A 17,243-nucleotide genomic window follows, 5' to 3' on the forward strand; every position below is an offset into this window, starting at 1 on the left:
TGAATATTATTAATATCATCCAGCGTAAATTGAAACTTTCTCCCAATAATTTGCCCAGAAAGCCATGTTTCAATGTCAAAGTTACATTCATCCCATTCGGATACCGTTTTGGACAGCTCAAAGGACGAACTGCTTTGCATTTTCAAGGTGGCCTCAATAGTATTCAACGAAAGATCTACATGCTCGAAGGATATCTTTACAACAAACTTGGGCTTTGCAGCATAGCTGTCAACGCCAATGGGCATATTTATGGCCTCTTGAACCCCCAAATAGTATACGTCGGAGAATAGGGACGTATATTTAGAACTGTTCGAAGGAAAGTAAACTGGATCCAAATCATAGGAAACACATTGTTCCTTAAATCCAAAAAGGTTGAGTGGATCGGAAAGATGTTCTTTTTGAGATATAAACTCCTGCAGATCTTTGCAGAATGAGATGGTCTTAAAATATGATTTGGCAAGTCGGCTATCAACCGCTCTTTTATCTACAAATACATGCTTTTCTGTCTCCGATGTATCCTCTGAATGTTCTTCGAAAGGGTATGGGAAATTTGATTTGATTTTTAGCTTTTTGGCCTCAATAGATGCGTTAATATGTGTGGATTTCATCGGATAATCAACAAAGCAATGTCAAGCCTATTTTAGTGACATTCAACAGGTTGAATTCCATTTGACCAATTAGTGGGACCAATGGAAAAGATCAAAATTTACTGATTTATAAATAATTAAATTTAGCTTTGGAAGCACAGTAGCTTTCGCCTCTCTGCTCTATTTGGTAATCCGCTTTTTGCTAGTGCTGGAGGGTGCCTTTTCTTTGTTTTCTCGGATTTTTTTAAAGGAAGCGATGGTATTTCATCAACAGATTTCTTTGCTCGTTTTACAGGGCTATTACCTTGACTGCCCCTCTTTTGTTGGAGCTTGATGTCTACCCTCTTTGGCTGGGACTTGATGTCTTTAAATTTTTTATCAGAATCACTTTTACATTTAGAAACCCTTAATGACCGGCCATCCAACACAAATATCGGGTTCTTCGCAGAAGATACCAAGCCAAGAACAAACTTTGCCGAATTACAATCCTACCATTTGAGAAAAATGACATGCCTTAAATTCAATGTACCCTACGCCCTTGCAATCTTGCGATTTGGAATCTCTTATTAGTCGAATTCTGGTAATAGATGTACACGAATTTGCTTCAAAAACTGCACGCAATGCATCTTCGCTCGCAGTCCTGGGAATATTTCCAATAAAAAGCGTTTTAGATTCATCAAATTTCTACTATGAGAGTGTTAAAATTTACCGATCCGCTAAGCCCGTGCTCTGAGGCATGATCTGCCCTTAAATGCATCTCTTGGAATACCTTACCGTTTATCATTGTAACAGCGTCATCAAGCAATACCCCACAATTCTCCAAGAAGCGCACATATGCAATAACGGACTGATGCGAAGGATTGAGCAACTTTTTTGAAATTGCAACCTTTTTTGGAAGTGGTGCTTTGCCATCTTTCATAGAAGAAGACAATACAGGTAGGCATCTGAATCTGATAGACTCGATAGCATTGGTGGTGCTTCCTATCCATACTGCCAATTGCTTAATAAATCTTTGTTTCATAGACTCATGAAGAGCGCAAGCCAATGGTACATTTGCAATAAAGATTGTATTTACAGTAAATCGGTCCGAATTATTCCCAGAATCACCAGTAAAGCCAGAAGGAGTGTCGGAACTGGGGCCAATCACAGCACTATTATCCTGGGGTTTGATTGCCTGTAGATATTCTTGAATTTTAGAATCAGACATCGAACAAGTAAGGTTGGGCTTTTCCCCATCACCAGTTTCAAATAACTTGCACAGTTCAGAATCAACCATAGACTCCGTGAGAGGGGTGGACTTTGGGGTTTTCATTAATTAATTTCACCAAAAAATAATTTCCAATTTAACTTTCAATAAACTTTAAGGGTCATGAATGTCAACAATAGCTACAAGTCTATCTCTCAATCCTCCATCCTTAATTTGAAGGCAGAGCTTTTTAAAAAAAAGGCGTCCATTCAGCAAGTTTCCAATGCCAATTTAAATCAGGATCTCTATTTTTCAGTGAAGCCCAAAGTTTCGCCATCTCCTGTTGAAGAAGCTCAAATACCACCGCCAAAAAAAAGCGGCCCCCCACTGGAAAAGCCTCTCAATGAAAAGATCAAGTTGTCTCTCAATATGAAGGCGGAAAAATACCGCAAGCTTTTGTTAAAATCGACATATGAAGATTACGAGCCACTAGAGGAAGATTCTCTTGTCGATTTTTCAAGAATGCCAGTTGAAGACACAGAAAAACTGCTTTCTCGTCTAATCAGGGAAGAAGAAAACAACGAGGAAGTAATCCACTCTCAGGGTCCTCAACATATCCTCACATTTGACGATCCACTTGAGGAAGTTATTGATGAATTTGGAAGGACGCGGATGGTCCCCCGTCATGAGGCCATTAGGATAAAACATGAGCAGGATGTGCATGGAAATTCTCCAATCCCCCTCAGCATGAGTCCAATGGTACAAGATGAGTACAAACCAGTTCAAAATGCCCATTATTCTGAGGACTTTGAAATTCGAACCAAGTCCGTATTCTTCTACAGGTTTTCTGCCAACGAGGACATGCGACAAGAGCAAATGAAGGCCCTCCGTGCGCTTGAATCGCTATCTGATACACAAAGAGCTGCCGTGCAACAAGCAAAAAGACTCGATTTGCACCGACGAGCAAATCGTAAAGAAATTATTTTGAGTAAGAGGCAAGAATTTATCTCCTTGATGTGCGTGCACCCCTTAACTGAAGTATGATGAGCCTCGCTTCTTCAAATTTCGATTTTCTGTGCAATTCTTGTTTTGGACGGAATTTCGTGCCCTGCTGAAACTAAAATTTTACCACCCCAGCTACTGTTTATGCAACGGATTGTGGCCACTTCAATAATACATATATATGGAGCATTTTATTTAAAAATAGCAAGACTATTTTCTTCGTTTAATATCAATGTAGACATCCATAAGCTGCTCCAGGGCTGCTTTAATTGAACCCCATGCTCTGACTGAGCTGCTATCATCACAAGAATCTAAAATATCGAGCATTCCCCTTTGAAGCTCTGAACGGAGTTTCGAGGCATCGTCGACGCCAGATTGAAGAAAAATAAACTTTGCAAAATGCTCTGATGAAACCAAAACATCATCCGAGTCTGCAAGTTTCTTGGAATTGTATACATTGATAAGGGTAGATATGAGGAATTTTTTTTCTGCTTCTGGCATGCGGTTTAATACCACCTCGAGGTTAGTTGCTCCAGAAACCATTTTTATTGAGGAGCTTGTTTCTGAGATCGTATCAATAGAATCAAGGCCTACCGAAGCTTGGTCTGAGACGTCATGCTCACAATTACCGCCAAAAAGTTGTTCAGCAAACTTGATCGAAGATTGATCTTCATATTCATTTTCATCTTTGTCTTGCCCATCATAAAGTTCCATCGTGCTTGGTGTCATACAGATGGCGGTTGGTATTATGTTTGTCGCTGAATTGATGGCGATATCTTCGATTTCTACTGTTTTAGCCGCGTCTGAATGTTGAACCCATTGAGATCCTTTTATGTCTTTAATTTGAGGAACAATCGACTGTTGAGGTAATTGTAGGGTAGGCTCAATAGTTGTAAAATTTGATAAGATTGGGGTACTCATTTGTTGGGTAACAGTGACGGTCGAAACAACACTGTAACTACCTCGATCCCAGAACCTCCACCATGGAACGTAGGGTCTGGAATTGTCAACAAGTGGTAGGCTAGCTGTTTGAGTTTCAATCGACTCTTCTGGCTTAACAGGGGGCGTTTGTACAGGCGGAAACTTTGAGGGCGGAAACGGGCTTGTTATTTCATCCACAGTAGGCTTTTCCGGAGCTGGCGAAATTGAATCTGCGATCGGGAAACAGTTTTCCCCAATGGCGTGGCTATTATCGCTAGCGTCCTTGCTTCCTGAGAGTTGGTCGTTGTCCGCAAAAAATTCCACGAAATTGTGATGAGGATACACCACTCTGGCAAATGAGGAAAAACTTGCAATTAGTAAAAGTGATTTTGCGGGATACTTCATCGTAAGTCTCGATTACATCTCCGCATCATTTATAAGGATGCATTCATGATCCTCGGTTGCAATAACAACAACAGCGCGTCCCTTGATTTGATGGTTGCATTTCAAACTGATTTTAAATTCAATTTTCTTTATTAGTGCTCTATTGACCCACTGTTGGGGAGGGGTCACCGGTTACAAGCGGATCATTTGGCAATGTTTGGGTTAGGGTTTGGGGCTCTTCATTTGGATAGTTATTGTAACAGTTAACAGGCCCCACCACTTTTTTATATGGGGAATTACACCCGTTCAAATGCATTTGATCTACACCGTTATATAAAGGATCATGGCCGAAATTACACATGGTTTGATAATGTGGTGGTCTAGGTTGGTTTACAAATGGGTTTGGACACACTTTTTCCTTCTTTGGAGAAAGTTGTTGATGCTCCACTCTGATGAAGGTAGGCTGATCATTATTCTCGGACGTGGTTTTGAAAACCTCTTCACAATTGAATCTAATAGTATTATTTTTATGATTAACCACAATTGGAGCCTCCTTGCAAATTTTCCGATTGTCGTATTGATTATTGTAGATGTCAGAGCCAGAGCCAGAGCCAGAGTTCAGAAGAGAGGAGCATGGATTCATGCAAGTATTAGCGGAGGCGGTGGTAGCAAGAACGGCAGAACAGAAAAGGGAAGCGGTTATTAATTTCATGTCTTTTAGCTTTATTCCTCAATTTTCACTTGTTTATATTTGCAGCAATTTTTGTCCATTGGCATGAATCCCAACCAGTACAATGTAGATATGCTTTCTATTCGTATTTTCTGCGTCAATTTCATTGGTCTTTAATTTGAAAATTTTGATTGGCAAATGCTTATGTCAAGTAGCATTCGCATGAAATTCAATTTAATTAGCTACATTTTAGTTTAGATGAACGATCGATTGGCTAATTGCCCCCATCAAGCAAAAAGCGGCAATTATATCGAGAATGGTACGATTTCGATTGCCAGCAATTCGATCAAAAGGGACGAAATATCTTGGATCTATCTAGTGGTTTATTTGCTTTCGATTGTGTTCATTATATGCTCATTTGTTTTTATGAATGTGGGACAATCTTTTTTAATTAGAGAACTCGATGCAAATGCAGATGTTCCATCTGATGCAATGAGCCTGGTTTTTTATGATGAGGTTCTTGCAATCATTCTGATCGGCATTTGGGGGCATACCTCTGATAGGTTTGGCCGTAGATTAATTTATGCTACTGGATTTTCGCTCATCATGCTTTCAATGCTTTTGTGTTCTGTTGCTGCCAAAACGATATTTCCGGTCACCTTTTTTTCTTTCTTTTCTAGTCTTCTAGCATTTAGATTGCTATTTTCCATTGGTTGTTCAATGGTCGCCTCACTTATGACCGCTTTTCTTTCTGATATAGCGCCGCCAGAGTCCACGGGGCGCCTTGCTGGCCTGGTTGGAATAGCGTCGTGTATTGGTGGCCTGACTGGGGCAATCTTTTTCCCCTTGTTTCCCATCCGAATCGGCTATTTTGCATTAGCAATGTTTCTTGGGTTGTTGTCTATTTTGATCTTTTGCTTTTTTTCTGATTGTTCCTTGCCTTCATCGTGCACTCTTTCTCAGGCGAAGCGGCTTGGAATAAGAGAAATAATTTGTGTAACCTTGAGAGCCAGTAAGAGCGACAAGAATATTTTCCTCTCATACTTGAATTCAATTGTATCTCGCTCGGTCTCAATGATAAATACGACGCTTCTTGAATCCTGGGTTTCTTCATACCTTTCTCAGTCGCCGGGACCAAATTCCAGCAAGTCTGTCGTGATTCGGCTAAATGGGACCTTGCAAGGAACTTCCCTTTTAATGGCCCCTATTTTTGGAATTATTTCATCGCGAATTTCTCCAGCTGCGGCAACACTTATTGCCGCAATGTTGGGGTCCATCGGTGATTTTCTGATGGTTTTCTTTGCTCAAAATCCAACTTCAAACTCGCAAATCGGCGTAATGTTTCTCAAAGGCGCTGGCCAGATTGGGTTGATCGTTTCAGGGATGGCCCTAGCATCTAGACATTCCCCTAAGGAGCTTAGGGGCGCCGTATCTGGAGCATACGGGTTTTTTGGTGCATTTGGCATCATTCTAAACTCCCAACTTGCCAAATGGGTGGGCGCATCTTCCGCGTTAAATCCATTTTTGTTGCTGTTATCATGGGAAACTCTTTTAGCCTTCTTTGCCCTTGCTGTGATGCTCCAGACCAAGGAAAAGCGGCACAGTGGCACAAAAAAGTGCAGCATACAAATATAATACCGATGAGATTTATTTATTTCCAATAAGGAGGGGAATCATCTATTGGGGCTAGGGCATTACATTTGGATCTACAAAGCAGTTGGGAAAGGAGAATGCATCTGAAATTCCAACAATGGAGCTGTCTCCAAAGTTGTTACTGTAATCTCCATCATCAGATGAATTTAAATGTATCTTTACAAGGACAACCAGAGGAGACTCGACCGCCAGTAATGATGTATCAGACCAGGGGTAAAACGCAATTTTATCTCGGAATAGGAAATATATGTTTGCTGCGTTCACACTATCATCATCGTCGGTTTGATCAGATTTACGTTGCGTATCTCCTGGAAGCTCTTCAATAATTATTGGGAAACGCGGTAAAATTAATTTCCAGGCCGAAGAATCAGAAAGCTCGCGCTTTGGTGCGATAAATACCTCATAATATGAGATTTGGCCTATTTCGGACAGCGGAAAATAGCCTATCAGGTTCCAAGTAATCATGACGTAGTCATTGCAACCAAGATGATCTGCCACAGTGGCCTGCGGAGGTGATACATAGAACAAGAAACGATTTTCGCCATCAGATATTCTCAAATTCTGCTTTCTTTTAATCGTTTGAGGAATGGCGTTGGTGATATTAAAAGAAAAAAAGGCCGACAAACCAATCGCCAAAACAATGACAAAGGCCCTCATGACAGTCATTAGAAGCATTAAAATTCGCTACCAAATATGGCATTCATGTACCGCATCGATAAACTCCGATGCCGCAGAAAATCAAATCAATAAGAGGCATTGATGCAGATCAAATCCAAAATCCAAAATATTGCTGATCAAAATTTGAAAATCCTATCAATCTGACTCTGCATCCGAAATGACGAAAGGATTTTTTTGCGATCCAATGTTGGCTTTTTGAAGATCAAGAGTTTGGGGTCTTTTCGCCTGACCATCTGTGACACTTTGACCATCAAAGATACCGGCTTTCCCTTTGGTCTCATCTTCCGCTACTATGAAGGGCTTCGAGGCACTGTCATTGAGAGTCCGTAATTGCCGTTCCCTAAAGACGGGCATTTTACCGTTGCTTCCCAAAATACGACCAGGAAAATAAGGGACAATTTTGTTGTGTTTTCTTTCTTTTGCATTTGATTTAGCGGGTTTAAATGGCTCAGAAATCTTTACAAAGGTGCCTCCACAAGCTTCAAGATGGCTTTTGAACCAAGAATCGGCTTTTTGAGGTTCTCTATTCATCGCTCGCCTTACCCATCCATAAAATGGAGGCCTTTCCCTGCATATGCCAGAGCATCGCCAAATGTGCCTTTTGTAGTAATTTACCTCTCCATGGAAAGAGTGATACACGGTAATATTTGAATTTGCCGCAACATTAATGGCCCTCATAAGAGCTTGGAAATCCGGGCCATGTCCGTCTCTATCTGTAGATCGAGCAGCAACAAATAAGTAGGCGTGAATCATTTCGTGCTAAAAATTAAGTGTTTTCTCATACCAACAGGGTATCTTTTAGGTCTTCCACTGGCCTAAATTTCAAAATAGGCTCAGATAGCTTAATTGTGCAAGATCCTGTCCGTCTGTGGTAGCAACATAAGCCTGCACACAGTGTCATTTTCGAGGACCATTTTACCGTGACAGAGCTTAGTTTCCCTTCAAAATACAATCCGTTGTATTCGAGAAAAAGATCGTAAATCGATGGAAATGCATCGGGATGTACCTCATTTCTAGGGGAATGCTTGAAGAAATCCTTGTCATTATTGGAAGAGGCAAGCACGGTTTTGTTCATCGATTTTATTTAAAATTTGGTAACCATTGAATTAATTAAAACTTGTGTCGTCGTCGATAATGTCACTTGACACCGTAGTCGTTTGAGCTGCTCTTGATTTCCTCTTTTTGCACAGGGTAGCCAACTGACATTCCTTGACATCCTTGATAGAGGACGAAACAGAAGAAAAGCTCGGGAGATTGGCAGCTGGGTATATTGAAGCTGTTGGTTTGGGGCAAGTCGAAGGGGGTAGGGGACATCCCACTTCCTCATCAACCACAAACGTTGTCCAAGCAAAGGTTTGAACGTTGGTTTTGGTTTGCGTCAACGGAACATAATCTGTACGAACAACACTAAACGTGGTTGGGACAGCCAGTGTGGCAACCTCATAAACAACAGAAACTCTTTCAATCGGTGCAATGTGGTTGGCCTTTGTAATGATCTTTCCCGTCTGCCCACGACGCAGAAATACCTTTCCCTTGGTACAGCAAGTTGTTTGCACTGGTTCCGGGACCACAGAGACACAAGCACATGATTTTTGCACGATTTTCTGGGGTATAGCTGGCGCTTCACAGGCCACCGAAGGCGAAGGCTCAACAGCAGGGGGCGGGGCCACGGAAACGCATTGTTGAGTTGGGGTTTCTGACTGAACTTTATTTGGTTCCAAAGAGCAATTAGAAGGTTGCGTAGGTAGTGGAATACGCGAAACCATTGTGAGAAGCCTTAATGGCTGTTGCGGTCGTTGTTGCGGCTCAAAACACCGTTTATCTTCTTTGATGGGTTCTTCCGCTTTCTTTGGAGCGATTGAATTTTCACATTCACAAACCGACGGGGCCTTGTTTGAAAGCACAGGTGATATAAGGGGGCATCCGCTAGAGGAATCAACCGACAACGTAGCATCGTAAACACTCGCCGATTTACATGCTACAAGAAGCGAAAAAAATATAAGAAAAGATAGATACATGTTTATGCAGATGCACATGGCTGTGAGTTATTCCATCATAAGTATGGATTGTTGAGGTGGCGTTTCAAGCGAGTTTCCAGTAGAAACATTTGAGTGCCTGAAAAAATGTCCAATTGAAATGCGAGTGTCCAAATTTTAATTGCATTTCGGCGTTACACTTTAAAAGATCATAACATGACACGGCCTTCACAAAAAACCACCACCATTCGTGATTTGGCATCAGCCAATTGGAACAAAATTTAATGTTTAGCAAGCAATTTCCGGAATTGGGTTGATATTGATATTTGGCATAACTTTTACAAACTTCACGCACCAAGCTCGAGGCATCGAAGATTCCATCTGAAATGCGATTTTCATGCAGCACACGACAGTTTACAAGAAAATATGGACAGTTTACAAGAAACTATGGACAATTTGAAAGAAACTATGGACAATTTGAAAGAAACTATGGACAATTTGCTAAATTTCCTCACGACAAAATTCCCTACACCAATCGCCTTAAACCAACATTTGACCCTTCAGATCCCGAATACAAAGTAGTTCCTGCCTATCGGGTATTGCCTCTCGAAACGATTCCACACTATATATCCAAAAACGTTGCGCGTCAAATACTTGTCACAATGATAAAAAATAGGGTTTTAGATTCTATTTTGTACAACTTACAGAGGCAAGGAAAAATCGCGTTTTACATGACCTCTCTTGGCGAAGAGGCTGCCATTGTTGCGTCGACCGCTGCTTTAGCAGATGAGGACGTAATTTTCACGCAATATAGGGAGCAGGCATCTTTTTTGTACAGGGGATTTTCTCTTCAAAACCTTGCTGATCAGCTATTTTCAAACGAAGCAGATTCGGGAAAAGGCCGACAAATGCCTCTTCACTATGGATCGATAACACACAATATCCATACGGTTTCCTCCGTGCTTGCCACCCAACTTCCTCATGCTGTTGGATCGGCATATTCGCTGAAAATGAACGGAACAAGTAATTGTGAATTTTATATCGGCAAGAAACAATATCAGCCTGCTATTTTGGCGAAGCAAGCGCAAGCGAAGGGGATTTCCATTCTGCACTGAATTTCGCCGCAACGCTTCAGTGTCCAGTTTTGTTTTTTTGGTATCGCCAATGGCATTAATTAGTAGCAGAAATAACGGATATGCTATCTCGACGCCTCTTTGTGACCAATATAGGGGCGATGGGATTGTCTCAAGAGGAATTGGATATGGCATTAAAAGCTTTAGAGTTGATGGGACCGACGCCTTGGCCGTTTTCCATGTATGCTCGGAAGCAAGAACATATGCAATCGAAACATCTTTACCCGTTTTAATAGAGCTCATCACATATCGGTAGGCAGGCAAGCTATCTAATGACACTAATTGCAAGAGTTGGGCACCACTCTACTTCTGACGACTTTACGCTATATAGATCAAAAGAAGAGGTTAAAGATTGGGAGCAAGAAGATACTGACCCTATTCTCAAGTTTAGCAAATGGTATGATCTAGCTTTTGAGCATCTTGACACGGAGGCTCTAAAAAAAGACACAAAAAAAGAATTATTGCACTGCTTAAAACTAGCAGAGTCAAAGAAAAAACCAAACATCGATGCATTATTCTGTGACGTTTATGACAATCTCACACCTAATTTAGAATTGCAAAAAAAAGAGCTGAAAAGGTTCTTGATAGAATATCCGCAAGCCATCGATACTTCTTGCTTTTCAAAATAGCTAGATTTAGTGTCTTGGCCATCACTTCTACATTCTCGCAGCAAATAAAATGGCATTCAAATATTAATCAACTTGCCAAAAAAGAGTTCAAGTTCAAATTTAGCATTCCGGTCGTGATAACTTTACTATATGTTTGTATATTAACTATTAGAACTTTTCTAGCTACGGCCTTGGCGCAATGGAAGCGCATTGGAATCCGGATCCAAAGGCTGCGGGTTCAAGTCCCGTGGGTCGTGGAGTTTTTTTATACAATTAGCCACCATTTAATGCGATTACCTCTTTCGAGTAAAAAAACGTCTCTGCTCCGTGAAAGACTTTCAAGAAATGTTCAGTTTCAATATCAAAATGAGATCATGGGCTTGGTAGCCTCCAGAATAGCAGGCTCTAACCTCCACTTCCATCCAAAAAGCGTAATCAATCCAATTTCTTCTGCAACCCTATTTTGCTCGATGATAAAAAATTACGCCATTAGAAACAATCACTTTTCAAACAATCACATGAAACGGATAGAGGGAATATTGCACCCAAAGAATAAGATCTGGAATACAAATCACTGGCCCGAACCACGAAGGACAGCCGTCTTTGACACACTTGAAGAAATCAGGACTCGTCTAAAGCTGGATCTTGTCAAAAGAAACTATCTTAAAAAGACATTAAATTTATTTCCATCCTCCGATAGCTTGCAAGCGCTTTATCGGAGCGCAGATTTTCATTCACGAACGCAATATTCGAAGCAGATGAGTTTGTTGAATATCCTTCAAGCAATGCAGTTTAAAACGGATGTCGTCTGCTCGTCTATTTTCCCTCGAACAGCCTCAAGTGCAGATCTATTAAGGGAAAACGCGTCCTCAAGCGCCAGCTCATCCTTCCTGAATGATACAATCCAGCGTTCAAACGCACAGGTCTCGCATCTGTGCAATGGCTTGATGTCCGGAGAATTTGGCGATGAAAGCACCAATGCCGGCAATTCGGGATCAGGCCGCTCTTTGCTAGGTGTCTCCGTAAAGCTAAAGGGAGTGAGAATTGGCGGTGCACTTTCAAGCACATTTCAAAAATCCGTTGGACGGACTTCGATAAACTCTGTGTTTGGCAGAAAAGGCAAAGGCGGGCTGGTCTTTGAAAAGGCCTCTTGCCAAATAAGGACGAATCAGGGGATTGTTGGGTTGAAATTAACGGTTGTATACGCCAAGCAAAGCGATTTGCTGTCCCCAAAATACGAACTTCCCTCTTTTTTGAAGCCCATGGATTCATTACTGCACAGAAATACCGCAAAAAACACTCCCGTATTTGGCTTTGAAATCGCAAATATAAATGCCGGTCAGACAAACGCTAAAAAGATCGCAATGGACCATGAGCTAAGCGCCGTTCTGTCCTCCTATGTAAAACCATCCTCTGGCCAAGTTGAATAATTTTAATTTATAAATTTTCAATTCTGTCATGGCTACAAATAGGAATGGGATGTTGCTTCGTACAAATAGATTCATGAATGGACTTTCATGGACGAATAGGTATTTCTCTACATCCACATCTGGATGTTCAGCCGAACCTGCAGCTAGCGCTCTTCCCTCAAAGCCGCTTGATATGTATATGCTACGCATTCCGTCATTTGCAACCCCCTTTGAAGCAGTCTATTCCAACATTTGTGCAATGAAACATCGATTATCCCTATGGACGAATCTCAGAATGCGCAGGCAGTTAGAAATCGACTCGAGTGAGCTTTATTCCATTGGAAGCAATGAGATGAAATGGCAGCGAGCACAAGAGGCGCAGCTATGTTTTCAGCGCCACATTGCTGTCGTACAAGGGGTCCCTAATGCAGCTCTTGGGGTCAACAGAGTGGTAACTCTCTCCTTCAATCCAGATAACTTATTTCCTGAAAATCGGAATGCTGTCCACGCTGTCCGGCTGCTTTGTGGTCATAGATACAGCCCGTTTACAAATATGGTAACCATCAAGGCAGATCGATTTCCGTTTCAGGAGCAAAATAGAAAATTCTTGAGAGACACGATTTATAGACTAAAGGAGGCGGCCATGGTATTTTTATCGTCTTGCTAACGAATAGAAACATGCAGAAGAGTATAAAGACATACCACTAAAGGAGAATGTCCAGAAAAAAGTGACCCAATTCTCCTTCCCTGATGCCTTAGCCAAAGAGCTAGAGAGAAAAAATAATAAATAAGGTTCATTTGAGCAGCATGGAGCGGCAAAAAGCCACCCTTAAATTCAAGTCTGAGATTGGTGCTCTGTTCTCAATATGAAATCCAAAAAGAAAAACCGATCCTTGGCCATATGTTGAAGAGACAACAGCAGGCAGCATCTCGCCAGCCATGTCGTACCAAGCGTGTATATGGCAGGGGAAACGAATATCCTGGAAATGAGGCCCACCATTATAATGGGCTAAGAATCCCAAATCCGACCAAATGCTAACAGTATCCGTGCAATAAAGAGACGGCATTTCATGATCCAACCTAATTGCGGTAGGAACCTTTACTTGCTGTTCGGAGCGCTCTGCCGATATTTCATCACCAACCATAGGATAATTGTAATGAAATGTGCCTGGAAACAGAGATCCAACAGCGACACATGGTACCAAATTCCATCTTGGACCGATAACTTCGTATGGGCTATTTCCCTCTTCAAAACGAATAAAAGATGAGGCCACATATGCGCCTGCGCATATCCCAATATAAATTCCACCAGTCGTAAGATATTTTTTGAGGTTATCAAGATTTCGACCGCTAAAATCCTGCACGAATGGTTGATCGCGTCCTCCAGGTATAATAAAGAAAGACGTTGACGATGAGTTGTACCAGTGTTCATTAGAATTCATCTCCGCAGTGGTAAGAGGCATAATTAGATAATCGACTTTGGGATGGAGCAGTTTCAGCACGAGCCCAAAAAAATCACAAATCTCAGAAAATGAGTTAACACATGTTCCACGACCTTGGTATACATATACAAGTTTCGATTCTGAGATAGGTTGGATTTTGGCGATGTTGGGTTGTTTGTGCGAAATTTTTTAGAAAAACCAATGGCTTTTCTCACCCTTGTCCGCAAAATCAAGCTCAAGGAGCGGGAAATGCGGTTACTCTTATTGTATGCCTCGATATTAACATCTAGGGGTCTTGATGCGTCTGGAAAGTCTACTATCCTTAACTCTCTCATTCACGAGGATCCACTTGACGTCTCGCCGACATTGGGATTCCAAATCCGCACTGTGCCATTTTTTGATGACCAGTAGGTGTTTATTTGGCTTCCCTTGCACAATAGGTATCAGGTGCACATCTGGGACATTGGGGGCCAGGTCTCTTTGCGCCCATTCTGGCGGAATTACTATGAAATGACCGATGGACTTGTATGGGTGATCGATGGGGCAAGTTCGCCACAGCGAATTCTCGAGTCAAAAAAAATGCTGCATGAAGTCCTGGCATCATCATCCTCATTATCGGGGGCTTCATTGCTTATTTTTTTAAATAAGATGGATCTTCCCAATCCGATTTCACCTAAAGAGCTAGAAGAGGTATGGTGGATACACTACTTTCCAGTAGCTTTTGGACTTCTCTGCAATAAGGGGTCATCGATGGCACATTCAGCCGTGCTCAGCAATACTTTCACAAAATGTACAACAGGGATTTGATTGGGTCGTCCAAGAAATAGCTTCCCGTACATTTGGAGCTCTGGTGAATTCCAAGTCTCATGAGTTACACGAATGACAAGGTCCATGGATCCTACCAGGGAACCTTTAGACATTAGCATCGCATAGTCTTACCAAAGAAAATAAAATGCCTTCTTCTTCCGCCTTGCGTACACTTTAAAGCGCCCACTTTATAATAAATCTCTGGAGCTTTAGGGCCACCACCCCTCGAACGAAAATATTTTATTTGAACAGCAAGTAGTCCTTATCTACTTAATGGCTAGGATATGGTCGAGAAGCATATTGCTTTCTTGGATGAGGGGCACTGGATTGATCGAGATTACTGATAGGCGCATTTTCATTTCGCCCTGGTAGGTTTCTTGCTTGGCTCGTAGCTTGAAGCGCCATGTTGAAAAGTTAGCTTTCTTGAAGACCCGATCAAAAGCAGCAAGGTCACTCTCTCGCATTTTCACAAGATCTGAGGCAGGAAGCCCAAGAAGCTGCTCTCCAGCCTCATTGAAAGCATTCTAGGATGGGAAATGAAAAGGTTACCACCCAGCTTTGTCCGGTATGATCAGCCACATGTATGGAGAGAACGTAGCGGTAATTACAAGTATCATATGTTCGTTGGCATTTTTCGCATCGGAAGAGCGACGGCCCGACCTCAATTACCTTCTTTTGGCACTGGACATTTCCTTCAGAAAGCCCTGGGCAGGCAGCATATGCCACCATGCCATCAAACTTGATGAAAGTGATTGTAGCCACAATGTCGGTATATTCGGCCTATGATTACGGCATAATTTGATTACCTTTTCATGAAACTGTGGTTCTTCCCGCATAAACTGAGACAGAGTCCTTCGCTCACCGATCGAGGTAGAAAAGGATGATCCGCTAGCTGCAGAAATGCTTTGAGAATTATCGTCACCCAAGCCGCTGCCCGCGCTGAGGTTGCGAATAGCTGCTGTGCGCGCAATAGAGGCGCCGACAGAATCATACCATCCGCGAAGCGTCAAGGCCTCTTCTATATCGGTCGGTTGCAACAAGATTTGCGAAGAACTAACAAGAGAAAGCGTGCGGCCAGACCAATCAGAGACCTTTGCCCCTTTTATAGCTAAAACTGGCTCTGATCGCCAATCAGACCCTTCCGCCTCTTCTGCCTGTTTTCCCCAAAGCGTGGCTCTAATAGAGGCATTTGAAGCATCAACAAGTACAAGGTCCCTTCGAGTTATTTGTTTGCCTGTTGATTTAGCAACAATAGTGGAGCATGGATGGACATCAAGAACGATTCCAATTACATCTACAATGGCGTCTTTTGGATATTCCGCGATTTTTGAAATTGGAACGATAGAGTATGTGGGTGCAGGTACAGATGCCGCCTCTGTACCTAAAAGTGGCTTGATAACTGTGTCTTTTTCAAGAGTGAGGTCGTAGGGATTAGCGTTGGCAGCAGATGCTGCTGAGGTGGATGCAGCACCAAATCCCCTCTTTGCAATCTTCACTTGTCCCTTGGAAATGGAATAGACTCGACCCACTTCAAAAAGTGGGAAGAATTGCGTCACCGCGTCATTGAAGGCAGTTGCTCTTATTTCGCCTGAAGCGTCCATGAGAGTTAGCGAAAAAACTTTTCCTTGTCCACGAGCATTTGTGAATACACGGATGTCTTGCTTTGAGATACATCTTGCTTTTATGGTCCAGCGATTATTGTAAGGCGATAAGGAAGCAATTGGAGTGTAGTCTGATGAAGCATCCAATGAGCCATATGATACACCGTTGGGGATCAACGATGGAGCCTTAGATTTCGGAGTTAGAAGTGGTGGTATCGAACTGCTAGAAGCAGGGCTTTCCATGGTCGAAAATGGCATGTTTGAAGAAGGTGGATCTGAGGAAACAAGGGATGCTGAGCCAAATACGTGAGATTCAGAAGCTACTGCACAAGGGCCGCCAGAAGCCGAATGGGAGGGAGAAGGCGAAAACGATGGCGATGGGAGAACCGTATTTTGCGCGCCTGAAGAGGCTGGGTTTGTCTTTCCAGCAACAAGTTCTTCAATATTAATGGGATTTCCTATTTTTGAATTGAGGGAAACAATTTTCTCGGGCACAATGTCTAGAACGATTAAAATCTTTCTCTCTTTGACGAGAGAGCATGTAAACTTTCTCAAATAGACAAGAGAATTTAAAGAAATGCGGCCATCTTCTACAAATGGATTCAAATTTGCAGCGAGCATCCCTATGACAATTAATGGGATCACGAACCTTGGAAGTATGCAACGCCATCTGAAAAAATCACACGATAGCGATCTTGGATGGCGCCGGAATTTGGACCGGAGGGAACCGGGCCCGACAATTTCTTTAAATGAATGATTTGTAGCACAGGGTTGACGTACGATGGATGATTCTTGTCATCCTTAAAAATTGCTTCAACCGTCCCTGGAGTAAGGGAAGCCATGGAAATGGGAATGGAAGAGCTGTTGGCCATCATTATTTAAATTAAAAATAATCTCGAAAGCCGGATTTGAACCAGCGACCTATAGATATCAGCTTTCAACTACAGTCTACCGCTCTACCAACTGAGCTATTTCGAGGTCAAAATATGCAGATAAAGACTGATTTGTATAATAACAATTATGATAAATTTTATTTTACATCAGAATTTACATGATGGAAGATAAAGAGCTGGCTCTTTCTCGTGCACAGGCAAATTTGGTGTTCAAGTCTCTTCGTTCGATCCCTGGAAATAATGCATGCTTTGAATGCTCACTTAGTAGGTTTTAATTTATAACCCGGTATCCT

General features: G+C 42.1%; 15 protein-coding genes across 15 annotated transcripts; 6 read left to right on the plus strand and 9 right to left on the minus strand.

The window, feature by feature from the left end:
• DI09_35p10 (uncharacterized protein) lies at positions 1-608 on the minus strand (the record flags this gene model as incomplete). Its single annotated transcript, XM_013382417.1, has 1 exon — positions 1-608. A coding segment is annotated over one exon (608 nt), but the record flags the coding sequence as incomplete, so codon positions are not given.
• Positions 609-887: 279 nt separating this feature from the next.
• Positions 888-1,899, minus strand: DI09_35p20 (putative RNA-binding protein; the record flags this gene model as incomplete). Its single annotated transcript, XM_013382418.1, has 3 exons — positions 888-951; positions 1,072-1,271; positions 1,297-1,899. The coding sequence occupies 3 exons, from the start codon at positions 1,897-1,899 to the stop codon at positions 888-890; spliced, it is 867 nt and encodes a 288-aa protein (XP_013237872.1).
• A 57-nt stretch (positions 1,900-1,956) lies between these two features.
• Positions 1,957-2,817, plus strand: DI09_35p30 (uncharacterized protein; the record flags this gene model as incomplete). The annotated part of the gene is made up of 1 exon (XM_013382419.1): positions 1,957-2,817. The coding sequence occupies one exon, from the start codon at positions 1,957-1,959 to the stop codon at positions 2,815-2,817; it is 861 nt and encodes a 286-aa protein (XP_013237873.1).
• A 168-nt stretch (positions 2,818-2,985) lies between these two features.
• DI09_35p40 (uncharacterized protein) lies at positions 2,986-4,723 on the minus strand (the record flags this gene model as incomplete). The annotated part of the gene is made up of 4 exons (XM_013382420.1): positions 2,986-4,063; positions 4,118-4,207; positions 4,383-4,576; positions 4,619-4,723. 4 exons carry the CDS (start codon positions 4,721-4,723, stop codon positions 2,986-2,988), a joined length of 1,467 nt encoding a protein of 488 aa, XP_013237874.1.
• Positions 4,724-5,176: 453 nt separating this feature from the next.
• On the plus strand, positions 5,177-6,385 carry DI09_35p50 (uncharacterized protein; the record flags this gene model as incomplete). The annotated part of the gene is made up of 1 exon (XM_013382421.1): positions 5,177-6,385. The coding sequence occupies one exon, from the start codon at positions 5,177-5,179 to the stop codon at positions 6,383-6,385; it is 1,209 nt and encodes a 402-aa protein (XP_013237875.1).
• Positions 5,332-5,607, minus strand: DI09_35p60 (uncharacterized protein; the record flags this gene model as incomplete). The annotated part of the gene is made up of 1 exon (XM_013382422.1): positions 5,332-5,607. The coding sequence occupies one exon, from the start codon at positions 5,605-5,607 to the stop codon at positions 5,332-5,334; it is 276 nt and encodes a 91-aa protein (XP_013237876.1).
• Positions 6,386-6,436: 51 nt separating the features above from the next.
• DI09_35p70 (uncharacterized protein) lies at positions 6,437-7,060 on the minus strand (the record flags this gene model as incomplete). Its single annotated transcript, XM_013382423.1, has 1 exon — positions 6,437-7,060. One exon carries the CDS (start codon positions 7,058-7,060, stop codon positions 6,437-6,439), a length of 624 nt encoding a protein of 207 aa, XP_013237877.1.
• A 156-nt stretch (positions 7,061-7,216) lies between these two features.
• Positions 7,217-8,156, minus strand: DI09_35p80 (zinc finger Rad18 domain-containing protein; the record flags this gene model as incomplete). Its single annotated transcript, XM_013382424.1, has 2 exons — positions 7,217-7,840; positions 7,866-8,156. The coding sequence occupies 2 exons, from the start codon at positions 8,154-8,156 to the stop codon at positions 7,217-7,219; spliced, it is 915 nt and encodes a 304-aa protein (XP_013237878.1).
• Positions 8,157-8,187: 31 nt separating this feature from the next.
• DI09_35p90 (uncharacterized protein) lies at positions 8,188-9,099 on the minus strand (the record flags this gene model as incomplete). The annotated part of the gene is made up of 1 exon (XM_013382425.1): positions 8,188-9,099. The coding sequence occupies one exon, from the start codon at positions 9,097-9,099 to the stop codon at positions 8,188-8,190; it is 912 nt and encodes a 303-aa protein (XP_013237879.1).
• A 344-nt stretch (positions 9,100-9,443) lies between these two features.
• Positions 9,444-10,172, plus strand: DI09_35p100 (uncharacterized protein; the record flags this gene model as incomplete). The annotated part of the gene is made up of 1 exon (XM_013382395.1): positions 9,444-10,172. The coding sequence occupies one exon, from the start codon at positions 9,444-9,446 to the stop codon at positions 10,170-10,172; it is 729 nt and encodes a 242-aa protein (XP_013237849.1).
• A 290-nt stretch (positions 10,173-10,462) lies between these two features.
• Positions 10,463-10,819, plus strand: DI09_35p110 (uncharacterized protein; the record flags this gene model as incomplete). Its single annotated transcript, XM_013382396.1, has 1 exon — positions 10,463-10,819. The coding sequence occupies one exon, from the start codon at positions 10,463-10,465 to the stop codon at positions 10,817-10,819; it is 357 nt and encodes a 118-aa protein (XP_013237850.1).
• A 1,437-nt stretch (positions 10,820-12,256) lies between these two features.
• On the plus strand, positions 12,257-12,874 carry DI09_35p120 (uncharacterized protein; the record flags this gene model as incomplete). The annotated part of the gene is made up of 1 exon (XM_013382397.1): positions 12,257-12,874. One exon carries the CDS (start codon positions 12,257-12,259, stop codon positions 12,872-12,874), a length of 618 nt encoding a protein of 205 aa, XP_013237851.1.
• Positions 12,875-13,001: 127 nt separating this feature from the next.
• On the minus strand, positions 13,002-13,670 carry DI09_35p130 (uncharacterized protein; the record flags this gene model as incomplete). The annotated part of the gene is made up of 1 exon (XM_013382398.1): positions 13,002-13,670. The coding sequence occupies one exon, from the start codon at positions 13,668-13,670 to the stop codon at positions 13,002-13,004; it is 669 nt and encodes a 222-aa protein (XP_013237852.1).
• Positions 13,671-13,850: 180 nt separating this feature from the next.
• Positions 13,851-14,060, plus strand: DI09_35p140 (uncharacterized protein; the record flags this gene model as incomplete). Its single annotated transcript, XM_013382399.1, has 1 exon — positions 13,851-14,060. One exon carries the CDS (start codon positions 13,851-13,853, stop codon positions 14,058-14,060), a length of 210 nt encoding a protein of 69 aa, XP_013237853.1.
• Positions 14,061-14,722: 662 nt separating this feature from the next.
• Positions 14,723-16,932, minus strand: DI09_35p150 (uncharacterized protein; the record flags this gene model as incomplete). Its single annotated transcript, XM_013382400.1, has 4 exons — positions 14,723-14,980; positions 15,006-15,236; positions 15,263-16,680; positions 16,707-16,932. 4 exons carry the CDS (start codon positions 16,930-16,932, stop codon positions 14,723-14,725), a joined length of 2,133 nt encoding a protein of 710 aa, XP_013237854.1.
• Positions 16,933-17,243: the final 311 nt, after the last annotated feature.

The sequence above is a fragment of the Mitosporidium daphniae genome (genome assembly GCF_000760515.2).
Source record: "Mitosporidium daphniae strain UGP3 chromosome Unknown contig-35, whole genome shotgun sequence".
Classification (NCBI taxonomy): Eukaryota; Fungi; Microsporidia; genus Mitosporidium; species Mitosporidium daphniae.